At 38.4% G+C, this 12,539-nt stretch overlaps 1 protein-coding gene across 1 annotated transcript in view; it reads left to right on the forward strand.

Annotated features, from left to right (window-relative positions):
• Window positions 1-12,539, forward strand: part of NEK10 (NIMA related kinase 10) — a 321,275-nt gene that overhangs the window by 64,702 nt on the left and 244,034 nt on the right. Inside the window, exons 14-20 of the mRNA XM_012536668.3 lie at window positions 955-1,094; window positions 1,730-1,791; window positions 4,183-4,260; window positions 6,573-6,637; window positions 7,955-8,057; window positions 8,150-8,278; window positions 8,794-8,931. Coding sequence (XP_012392122.2) covers window positions 955-1,094; window positions 1,730-1,791; window positions 4,183-4,260; window positions 6,573-6,637; window positions 7,955-8,057; window positions 8,150-8,278; window positions 8,794-8,931 — 715 coding nt within the window. The remainder of the gene's footprint in view (window positions 1-954; window positions 1,095-1,729; window positions 1,792-4,182; window positions 4,261-6,572; window positions 6,638-7,954; window positions 8,058-8,149; window positions 8,279-8,793; window positions 8,932-12,539) is intronic.

Raw genomic sequence — 12,539 nt, forward strand, 5'->3', positions numbered from 1 at the left:
CCCTAAAATTCAAGTTTTAACATAATTAAAGATCATTGACTGCAGCTATTCCATTACCTTCCCTATGCTCCCCGAAAGAAGGGCAGAGGGCCCAGATGACACAGGAGGGAGGCCAGGGAGACTCCATCCACTTTACGTTTGGGTATATAGAAATCTACATAGAGCTGCTGCCATAAAAATAAATGCATGAAAAACATGGCAACCATGTAAAACAGAAGGGAACAAAGCAGATAAAGACAGACGAATGATCTATTGTGGAAGATGTTGCACTAAGTAAACAGAAAAACAAATGCTTTATTTTATCAAAGACATTAAACAGAACATGAAGTTTATGAAATGAGATTAAAGATGAGATGATAGGATAGTAAAAAGGAGAATAGAATGATTGTGAAGCTGGGAAAGAAGATGAGGACTGAACAACATGCAGAGACTGAGTACCAGAAAGAATGTGGAGTTAGTGAAAGGAAGGGCGTGCTTGAAAACTTACACACGATGCAGAGGAGGAAGACAAGGGAATAAGAACAACATAAAATGAAGGATATGGCCTGCAGAAGATGGGTTCTCAACACGTGGATAATTGATATCCCTAAGGTAGAGAACAAAACAAAAGGAAATTTTGGAAAGCCTCAATCATCTAATAGAAGAGAACTTTCCTAAAATAAAAGAAGATTGGAATTTAATGGAAAAAGACAAAACTCAGAATGATGAAGACTGAGATGTATTCAAGTAAATGGCAGAAGAATAGAGTTCAAAACAAAGGCAGCCATGTGAAAAATAGAGAGATGACTCCTACCTCACACTTCACACAAAAATCATGTCTGAGTGGATTGGAAGGTCACACAGGAGAAAACTTTATGACCTGGGGAGGCAAAGATTTATAAAACGGGAATCAGAAAGCACTGACCATGAACTACCATTGATAAATTGGTCTGTGCATTAACTTTTCTTTTTCAGGGACAGAAATTTTGTTTCTGATCGTTCCTCCATTGGAAGCCTGTCTAGTGCCAATGCGGCAGGCCAAATCCAGCAGCTTCATTTGTCAGAAGATTTCAGCCCTCGGGAAATACAAGAAAATACTTTCTCTCTTCAAGCAGGTATTTATATCATATTATTATGTTTCATTATTTGATACTGTTTAACCTTGTATTATTCTATTATAAAATTATAATGATAATATTAATTATATTTATAACTTAAAAAATGTGAAGTTAAATTCATGTGGATGCCTGAAACTTCTTGGTACCAGTGTTGGACTTGCAGGTTAAAGACACCCCAAACTTTCCTCTGCTTGCCAAGTTCTGTGGCCTAACCTGTTAGCCCTCTAAAGTAGTTCATACTCGGATTATAAGGGTTAATTTGGATAATATATTTATAGTACGCACTATTTACCTGACCATTGTCCATGTACATTGAGCACGTGCTCCACACAGGGTACATGTTGGGTATGGGGCTGACGGTGCCTGCCCCCCCACTCCATGCACAGCGGGGTGCATTAGGGGTGCCCCACAGGCTGCCATGGGGTGTGCATGCATGTGAGCTACACGAAGAAGAAAGGTACCAGCCAGCACAACTCAGGTGCCTTTCTCCCAGAGACGTGCCAGAGGGAAAATTAGTGTTTTTTGAGGAATGTCTCTGCCAACAAAATTCTCTGAGGCAGGGAGCGAGATTGCTGATGTGCAAGTGCCGCCATGGCCACGACAGACACGGCATTTGGTGGTTTTCGTTGCAGCCTGCTGTGCGGCCCTCACGGAACTGGTGCTCGACAACACCAACGCCCACCAGGTGGTTCAGGTGAGAGGACAGGGTGCCAGGACCTGTCACGATGGAGGGAGCCCACCTCAGGTGACACCTGTATCCTGGAACATGGCTTAAAAATATTGTAATATGTCTTATTTAACATGTAGAATTCCATTTTATATTCTTGTCCTTCCTCTTTTAACTCAGCTTAAAAAGAACTGCCATGTAGGTAACTGATGGTGTTTATTCCCAATATTACGTGCAGTCTATTTCATTTTCTTTATCTTTTTTTTTAAAGCTATTCTGAATTGTTTTTTGTTTTTACATCTTTATTGGAGTATAATTGCTTTACAATGGTGTGTTAGTTTCTGCTTTATAACAAAGTGAATCAGTTATACATATACATATGTTCCCATATCTCCTCCCTCTTGCGTCTCCCTCCCTCCCACCCTCCCTATCCCATCCATCCAGGTGGTCACAAAACACCGAGCTGATCTCCCTGTGCTATGCGGCTGCTTCCCACTAGCTATCTATTTTACGTTTGGTAGTGTATATATGTCCATGCCACTCTCTCACTTTGTCACAGCTTACCCTTCCCCCTCGCCATATCCTCAAGTCCCTTCTCTAGTAGATCTGTGTCTTTATTCCCATCTTACCCCTAGGTTCTTCATGACATTTTTTTTCTTATATTCCATATATATGTGTTAGCATACTGTATTTGTCTTTCTCTTTCTGACTTACTTCACTCTGTATGACAGACTCTAGGTCCATCCACCTCACTGCAAATAACTCAATTTCGTTTCTTTTTATGGCTGAGTAATATTCCATTGCATATACCTGCCACATCTTCTTTATCCATTCATCCGATGATGGACACTTATGTTGTTTCCATCTCCTGGCTATTGTAAATAGAGCTGCAATGAACATTTTGGTACATGACTCTTTTTGAATTATGTTTTTCTCAGGGTATATGCCCAGTAGTGGGATTGACACATGAAAGAATGCTCAACATCATTAATCATTAGAGAAATGCAAATCAAAACTACAATGAGATATCATCTCACATCGGTCACAATGGCAATCATCAAAATATCTAGAAACAATAAATGCTGGAGAGGGTGCGGAGAAAAGGGATCACTCTTGCACTGCTGGTGGGAATGTGAATTGGTACAGCCACTATGGAGGTTCCTTAAAAAACTACAAATAGAACTACCATATGACCCAGTATTCTGAATTGTTTTAATTTAATTGTTTTAATTCCTATGGGGCATAGGACACCATGAGTTAAGGATAGCAGTCACTTTAAGAGGACATGAAGTTATTCAGCTAGAGGTGATTAAAACACACCAAACAAAATATTCATTGCCAGGAAACTGATTTCACAGAGCACACAAAGCATAATTCATTAACCAATTCACTACATATACAGTCATATGTGTGTGTGTGTGTGTGTGTGTGTGTGAATACACACATTTGTATACAACCCTTGTATGTGTTTCTATTATAAAAGTTATTTCCTGCTTGTTGAATTTTACAGAGAAAAGGTTTTTTTGTTCAGTACATCAACTTAAAAATACATAAATTCATAAAGTTAGTAACGGATCATGTCAGCAGTGATCAGAGTCCCTGGGGAAGCTCAGCAGGTCAGGGTGGCTGCTGAGGCAGGGGGAGGCTCAGTCCTGTTATCATTGCTTGCTGTCTTGGCCTCTGGAAAAATATTTAGCCTAAGTTTTGACTTTGTCACGTATAAAACAAGGAAATTACAGACTAATTCACAGAACAGCTATGAAGACTAAATGTAATAAGGCAGGTAAAGCTCTTCACAGTTATAATATAAATGCCCACATAGAGTAGAGTTCAGTAAATTATGTATTTAATAGATAATAAAAAATGGAGCAATAAGGTAATACTTTTTGTTCATTCCCCCATGTCTGTATTTGTATTAGAATAAGGCTAGAAAGATGTTAACCGTTTATACAAATAACTTTCATTTTTAAAAATCTATGATTTTTCTCTTATTTTTCTATCTTCTTTTCTATACTAGTTTATCTACATGTATTGTTTAACAAAACAATAAAGGGAGAAATATTTCATAATTAGATATTTAAAATGCAAAATATAAAGGCATTTGGATCCCTTTACTCTGCCCCCTTTTTTTGCCCCCTACTCTTTGTTTTTAAAGTATTTAAATCACTTTTAATTGATATACTTTGTTATTTATAATCTTTAACGACAGTTGAGATTTTATGATGTGGTTATAGTCGTTGATGTTTAAAAGTATTACACTGACATTTTTAGTATTGTCCTGTAATATTTACTCCTGATTCCAAAATTATACTAACATTTCTTCTTTAATATTTTAAAATTGTTCCTTCCTTCTTTATGCTGTGTATCTCCATAGCATTGTTGCTGGTCACTGATAACATGGCATCTTTATTCTTCCAGGAAAATGGTATATATACAATAGCAAAATTAATTTTACGAAATAAACAAAAGAATGCAGCAAAAACTAATCTATTACAGGTAATAAACATATCCATTATTCTTTAACATCAAGTTACTGGAATCTGGGGAAATTTTGGTAATATAATCTATGAATTTTAGAATTTTTAGGTTAGCACTGGTCCCCTGTACTGACCGAGAGGGAAGAATATCTGGTGAGGGAGGCTGGCATGGAAACAAATGCTGTTAAAACAATGTAGAGGGGCTTCCCTGGTGGCACAGTGGTTGAGAGTCTGCCTGCCGATGCAGGGGACACGGGTTCATGCGCCGGTCCGGGAAGATCCCACATGCCGCGGAGCGGCTAGGCCCATGAGCCATGGCCACTGAGCCTGCGTATCTGGAGCCTGTGCTCTGCAACGGGAGAGGCCACAACAGTGAGAGGCCCACATACCGCAAAAAAAAAAAAAAAACCCAAAAAACAATGTAGAAGGCTTAACAGTAGTTTCTCTGTAGGGATTTAGGTGATTTTATTTAGACATTTCTTTGCTTATCTGTAAGTTCTATGTTTTAAAAACATTGCTTGTGTATCAAAATAATACTACGGGGAAAATTATGTGCCATCTTTAAGCACGGACCACAGTCAGTAGCATTTCACCTTTACAAAGGCAAACCTGTAAAATGGATCTTGATGGATGAGCTGGTGCTGGTCAGGTGAGTAAAGGGATAGAAGTGGGCACCCATGATATCTGCTCCAGGGCGGACGGGCATCCGCACAGAGAGAAGAGCGTGGACAAAGGACAGGAGCCTGGCAGCTTAGAGTGTGCTTAGGCTGCTCAGTGGGGTGGGTGTGGTGTGTGGGGTAGAGGGAGTACCTTAGGACAGTGGTCCCCAACCTTTCTGGCACCAGAGACTGGTTTTGTGGAAGACACGTTTTCCATGGATGGGAGCGGGAGTGGGGGCAGAATTCAGGCAGTAATGGGAGCGATGGGGAGCGATGGGGAGTGGCAGATGAAGCTTTGCTCGCTCACCTGCTGCTCACCTCCTGCTGTGCGGTCCAGTTCCTAACAGGCCACGGACCAGTACCGGTCCATGGTCCAGGTGTTGGGGACCCCTACCTTAGGAGATGAGGCCTGGAAGGTAAGAAGGGGCCACATTATGCAGGGTTCTATGTGCTTTTTTGAGGAGTGGACACCAGGGGGCAAGTGTCCCCAAAGACATTGGCATGATAAAATCAATTTAAAGTAAGCCTTTGCAGTAGCTGCAGCTTATCTTTTTTTCAAGTCGTTAGAACAGGAAGTAAAAAACAACATTTGCCTTCAATCTGATTTAAGAGCTTTCAGCCAGAATGATGGTCAAACCTAGCAGAGAATTTTTGGTGGTATCTGTGGGCTGGCAGGCAGAGATTTTGGAGAGCTACCACTGAGAACACACAGGCGTGGGACTTACTTCTCTAGTACAGCACTGATGCATGACACTGTGCTGGACCATGGTAAAGTACACTCCCTCCTGCACATGTATTCTGTTAAGCCAGTAGAGGCTTTTAAAGAATATGTATGGAAATTCTTTCAAGGCACATGCATGTTCCTCGCTTCTCACAGTCTCCACTGCTTTCTCACCAGTCTCCTTCGTGTGGTCTTGTTATCTGCCTGGCTTCTCCAGACAGTTTTGTTTGTGACCCTTCTATATTCAGATCACTAATTTCATGAAATGATTCCAGATTCGAATTCAGCAGACCCTGGTCACCCCAGTGGTGGCCTATTGTACAGGTACAGCTGCAAGCCTGGGGCTCTCTCTTTTTTCTCAGCACTGCAAAATGTCCAGTGTTTATTTTTCTTTGTTAAAGTCTCACAGGCCTCTTTCTGAGTGTTCTCAGGAGTTACTGTAGATGGTTCTATCTGGGGAATGCTTTAGACCTTACTCAAGAGACCAGTTTGTCAAGTTTGAGTCCAGTGTGCCTGTGGCTATTTTTATGTCATTATTTCTAGTGTTTATTTTCTCAGAGAAACTATATAAATACTGAGGCATACATAGCAGGCTAGAAAGAAAATAAACCTTGAGCTCCTGGAAATCTTGGGACATTTGGTTTTCTCGGCGTAGGAGTTTTATTTCTTGTCTCTCTGCTCCTTCTGTACTTTCTAGAAAGGAACTAATGACAGGCACTGAGTGAAACAAGGCCCAGATCCCTAGCCTTCCACAACGCAAATACTTTTTAAACATGAGAACTGGCCCAGGTGTTGATGTTGTCTGTTTTCAGTTACAAGCTGTGGCTCCCACAGAGACCAGCCACACTCACTAAAAAGTCACGTTAATGTTCACTTCATGATCATGCTATCCTGAAAATGTTTTACTTTGTTCAGCTACCATTTGAGAATCATATATCCTTTTATTTCCAGTGTTATGCTTTCAGAGCCTTGAGGTTTCTCTTCAGTATGGAAAGAAACAGACCACTCTTTAAAAGGTATGAGCTTAGAGAAATTTAAGTGATCAGTGGTCATTAGAGTCAACTGTTTTCATGTACCTGATTTAGATGCAAACAGTAAGAGAATAAAGAGTCAGTATGCAAAACATGTGCCTTCAGATTTCTTAAAATCCACAGATAATACTGAGCAGCCCTAGTGATATCTTAACTCTGAAAATTCACAAAATGATGAGGAAAGCACATGAATCACATCAACACAACTCTTTTAATTACATGTAACTGCTATGGATTTTAGTTTTTCTTTTTTAAGACATTAACATTTTTAATGGATGAAATAAAAATATGTGCTTGTTTTTGCCCATTCAGAAATGTCCAAAGTTGATCTAGTCATTTCCTTTTAATCAATAGAAAAGAAAGTATTTGTCTGGATGTCCTTAACAGTATAGGAACCCATTTGAAGGGGAGGAGGCTGGATGTTCCTGGATCAGAAGGTTGTGTGGTGAGCATGACAGAAAAACCACCACCTTGGGAAGCAGACCGTGGTTACCTACAGGTGTGGTCTGCGTGCCATAGAGGTGGCAGGTTAGCCAAATCGTAGGCCCAAGTTCTTACTAGAATTTTATTGATAAGGCAAAATGGAAATAAAATCTTGAGTTAATATAACATCTTTTGTTTGGAAGAATGGGGCATTTTATGTTTTTATTTTATTTCTATATAACAGTTGAATTTAGGGGAAGAAAAGGAAGTATTCGTTATTCATTATAACCTTTCATTTCAAGGCCCTAAATCATCCACATCAGTGGGCTTAAAGATTTTAATAAACCTAAACCCTTGAAACCAGTAGCTTGGAAATGATGCATAAATCTCTTCATTTTTTAAATTCACCTGTATTTTAATTTTATTTTCATGAGGACTAAATCAAATTGTATTTGTGAAAGTGCTCTGTGCTCAATAAACACCCAATCAACATTCATTCCTAGTATATTTAATACTACACCCCCAAATGTCTTACAAATAAGATTTTTGTAAAATCTGTATCATATCTTATTGTAGCAAAAAACATATAACATGACATCTACCCTCTTAAATTTTTGTGTGCAATACAGTGTTCTTAACTATAAGCACAGTGTCATACAGTAGATCTCTGGAACTTTCCTTTCCAATTGTTTTTCCTTACCTCTTAAGAACTGTGTCTCTAGTTTATTTTCATGAGATAAGTTGGTGAGTATTATTCCCCCATTTGTTGGCAGTGTATTTAATGTAATTAACCTATAAGTGAGCCAGGTCCAAAAGGGAAGGAATGGGCCAGAGTTTCCAACTCCTATAGGAAGTATGTGTGTGTATTTTTCTCTGTAGACTTTTCCCCACCGACTTGTTTGAGATCTTCATTGACATAGGACATTATGTTCGTGATATCAGTGCTTATGAAGAATTAGTATCAAAGTTGAATTTATTAGTGGTAAGTCTTGAGCTTTAAATATTTTGTCAGGCTGCTATGCAGTTAGGATGCACTTATCATAGCAACCCATTTCCTTTTCATTTTTTGGTTAGGAGGATGAACTGAAGCAAATTGCTGAAAATATTGAAAGCATTAATCAGAATAAAGCTCCTTCGAAATATATAGGCAACTATGCAGTTTTGGATCATCTTGGAAGTGGAGCTTTTGGCTGTGTTTACAAGGTGACCTTGCCCTTGAACAACATTTCCAATGTTCCCAAACAAACTGCATGTCTCCCTGCACACCCACACACAAGTGAATTGGAGCCCTTGTCAGTGAACAAATAGATATAAAAATTAGAATGGTGGTTTCTGTACAACAGATAGCTGCACTGATGTTGTCTTACCTTAGCTCTCAGCTCTAGAAGTTGGTCACTGACCTTTGAAGACAAAAGCTGTCACTAATCTCTCATACAAATAGTCAAAATGGTTTGTCCCAATGCATGACACATTCTCCAAGTTCACACCAGTGTTTCTGTATGTACCAAGTAAAATCCTATGAAATATTGCAGACTGATCCAGGATATACCAATTTTTTTGAGGTGAGCTTAGTGTAAATACAAATTTACTTTTTAAAGATATATGACTTATTTAGATGATTTGGCTTAATCATGTGACCTTATTAATCTAATCACTTTCTTCCCCTCTCTACTCCCAAACCATTCTTTTTTTTTTTTTTTTTGTCTCCTTTATTTTAGGTTAGAAAGCATAGTGGTCAAAATCTTTTAGCAATGAAAGAAGTCAATTTACATAACCCAGCATTTGGAAAGGATAAAAAAGATCGAGACAGCAGTGTAAGGAATATTGTTTCTGAATTAACCATAATTAAAGAGCAGGTAAATGCTTTTGTTTATGAAGACGGTTTCCTTAAATAAATGTCATCAAAAAAAGTAGAATTCATGTGCTGTCCTTGTCCATGCTGTGTAAGAACTGGTTCTGTTTAATATAATTGGCATTGAGGTGATATCAATCACCAGGTTTTCTCCTAAGGCTTGACACTGAACCATAGACATAACTATATCAGGGCCAGGGATGCAGAACAATTGAGTTCACAGCACAGAGAGTATTATATATGAGAAAGCATATTCATTTCCTTCTTATTATATTGTAGAATATTTGGTTACTTTGTTACATGCATAAGAATATGACTAAGACTTCCCTGACTTTTGTCAAATGGAACCAAGTTGTTAACGTTCCTCAGATATGGCTTATGTAATCTAAAATGTGAATTTTCAAGATGGGTTATTATTTATTGACATGAGCAAAACATTCTAACATAATGTTCACAACTCATGTATCATTATGAAGGTTTGTTTCAGGAAAAAGAATAAACGTGTCAGAGAGAAATGGGAATTCTTTTTGTGATCAAAGAACACATTGGTTTTTTTTCAACTTTCTTTATTTATACATTCATTATGAATACTGTTTGTCTGTAACTCCTGGGGAGACCTATCAGTTCATGGCTCTTTGTTTTCAAATAGTTAAATTTGCATAGCATCTGTGCTAGGACATAACCATAAATATGAAGATCTTTATTCATTGAAATCTCTAGTTCCACTCCAATTTATAATTTACAGTAAATATCATTAATAGGTTGTTTTATAGTTGACTTTCATGTACAAAGAGATTAGATTTTGAAAAGTTAGTGTTTGCTCATATTCCAACACTCTAGCCTTGGGTGGTGTGCTGTTTCATAGCACAAGGCTAGAGCATGGCTTTTGCCCTAGGCTGGTCTAATATCTTCATTTGAACCCAAATCTGGATGTAGTCCTGGCCAGTGAGCTAGGTCTAGAATATGGTTCTATTGCTTACCTAGTTCCATATTGTTTAAAATCTGCTGGCCATTTGCTAGTTGATGAGGTAGACTATTGGTTTTAGTATATTTTCTAAGAAAAGAAAGTGTCAGGGTGGGGCCATATAAGAGACCTCTGCTTGAACTTTGAGGGAGCTCAAAATTGTAGAACTGTGCTTGCACCACGGGCTTAAACCAATGAAAGGACAGTAAATTGAAGTCAAAAAGGAGGAGGTAATGGCAGACAGAAGTGAGAGAAATGGGACTAGAAAGGGAGAGTGTATTTGTTAATATTAAGATTAAGCTGCAGTAACAAAGAAGCCCCAAAGTGCATGGGCTTGAAGGAGAGGTCTCACCGTGCAATGGGTTTTGTCTTCCTGTGAGTCCAGGGTGTGGTGCTCTGCTCCATGAGGTCACACAGGGATGCCCACTCTTCCTCTCCCATTGCACCTGCCAAGGCACATTTATATCTGCTGGTGCACCCGGCGTTTTGGGTTCAGACACAGGATTCCCCTCACACTCCACTGGGGAGAACTCAGGGATGAGCCCCTTGAGGCTGTGAGAGAGACTGAGAGGTGTGATCTGTGATGGGGAAGCACATCCTGCTACAAGTCGATGGAGTGGAGGGGTGTGAGAGCAGATTTTTGGTGGACAACCAGTAGACTCTCCTTCAAAAGAAGGCAAGAAGAAAGGCCAGAAAGAGATGCAAGCCATTTATGATGTACCAGTGACTATTCTGAGATAAAACAAATTTCAGTTTACTTAGAAACTCAAATTGTAAATAAACAACCACAAAAATTTAGTATTCTTGTAGAAAATTATTATGTTATTAGATGTTATGTTATTATTATGTTATTAGAAGATGTGGCACATATATACAATGGAATATTACTCAGCCATAAAAAGAAATGAAATTGAGCTATTTGTAATGAGCTGGATAGACCTAGAGTCTGTCATACAGAGTGAAGTAAGTCAGAAAGAGAAAGACAAATACCGTATGCTAACACATATATATGGAATTTAAGAAAAAAAAATGTCATGAAGAACCTAGGGGTAAGACAGGAATAAAGACACAGACCTACTAGAGAATGGACTTGAGGATACGGGGAGGGGGAAGGGTAAGCTGTGACAAAGCGAGAGAGTGGCATGGACATATATACACTACCAAACGTAAGGTAGATAGCTAGTGGGAAGCAGCTGCATAGCACAGGGAGATCAGCTTGGTGCTTTGTGACTGCCTGGAGGGGTGGGATAGGGAGGGTGGGAGGGAGGGAGATGCAAGAGGGAAGAGATATGGGAAAATATGTATATGTATATGTATAACTGATTCACTTTGTTATAAAGCAGAAACTAACACACCATTGTAAAGCAATTATACTCCAATAAAAATGTAAAAAAAAAAAAAACACACTACAAAATAACACATTGCTCAAAGAAAAAGTCTCATATAAATTGGAAATTTTTTTGAACTAAATGAAAATACAACTTATAAAAATCTGTGGGCTGCAATGAAAGCACTGTTTAGAAAGATACATATACATATAAATATATATATATAAAATATTAAATGTATGTATTAAAAGACAGAAATATCTAAACTCCTTATTCTAAGTTTCCGTCTTAAAGAAAAAAGAGCAATTCAAGCCTTAAACAAGCAGAAGAAATAAAAGTAAAACAGAAATTAATGAAATAAAAAACAAGAATTCCATATAAAAAATCAACAATATTAAAAGTTTATTCTTTAAAAGACCAGTAAAATTGATAAATGTCTAGCCAGACTAATCTTGGAAAAAAAAGAAAGACGGACACAGATTACCAATATCAGAAATGAAAGAGGGGTCATCCTTACTGATCACATGAACATTAAAAGGGTAAAAAAAAAAAAATACTGCATAAAACTCTATAGCCACAGATTTGACCATGTAGGAGAAAAGGATCAATTTCTTAAAACACACAAACTACCAGAACTCATACAAGGAGAAATAAGATAATCTGAATAGGAATGCATCTATTAAAGAAATTCCATCAAAAAAAAAATAGAATTTCCATGTTACATTCTGAGGTAAACTATGCCAAAGAGAAATTGTTGCTCTCTTTGGTGCCTGGACACTTTTTGTTGAGGTATAATTGACATATGACTGCATATTAGTTTCAGGTGTACAACATGATGATTCAGTATTTGTATGTATTGTGACATGATCACCATAGTAAATCCGGTTAACATCTACCACATGTAGTTACACATTTCTTCCTTGTGATAAGAACTTTTAGATGGCAAGGAAGACCTTATTCAGGACCACTGCAATAGAAGTCCAACTATTAGAGTAGAGGAGAGAGATTGAATTCAACTCTGAACACAACAGGGATGGCTGGGGATTTACAACCAAAAGGCAGGGCTAGGGGGGGTCAAAGGATGGAAAGTTACTAAGAGGAATTTGGTTAGTTATCAGGTTGGGGGAAGAAAAACTTGATTAGGTAACAAAGATGGGGGGATGAGGAACTTGATTGGATATCCAGAGGGCAGAGATGCTCACTAAACTGGCTTAGCAGGATTCTTGCTGAAATCAGGCAGGCCAAGGAGGAGGCCTGGTCCAGAGGAGGACTCTGAGGAGCCTGACCTAATTTTGTTCAAGGATGGAGTCCTTGGCAATT

The sequence above is a fragment of the Orcinus orca genome, chromosome 10, assembly GCF_937001465.1.
Source record: "Orcinus orca chromosome 10, mOrcOrc1.1, whole genome shotgun sequence".
Lineage (NCBI taxonomy): Eukaryota > Metazoa > Chordata > Mammalia > Artiodactyla > Delphinidae > Orcinus > Orcinus orca.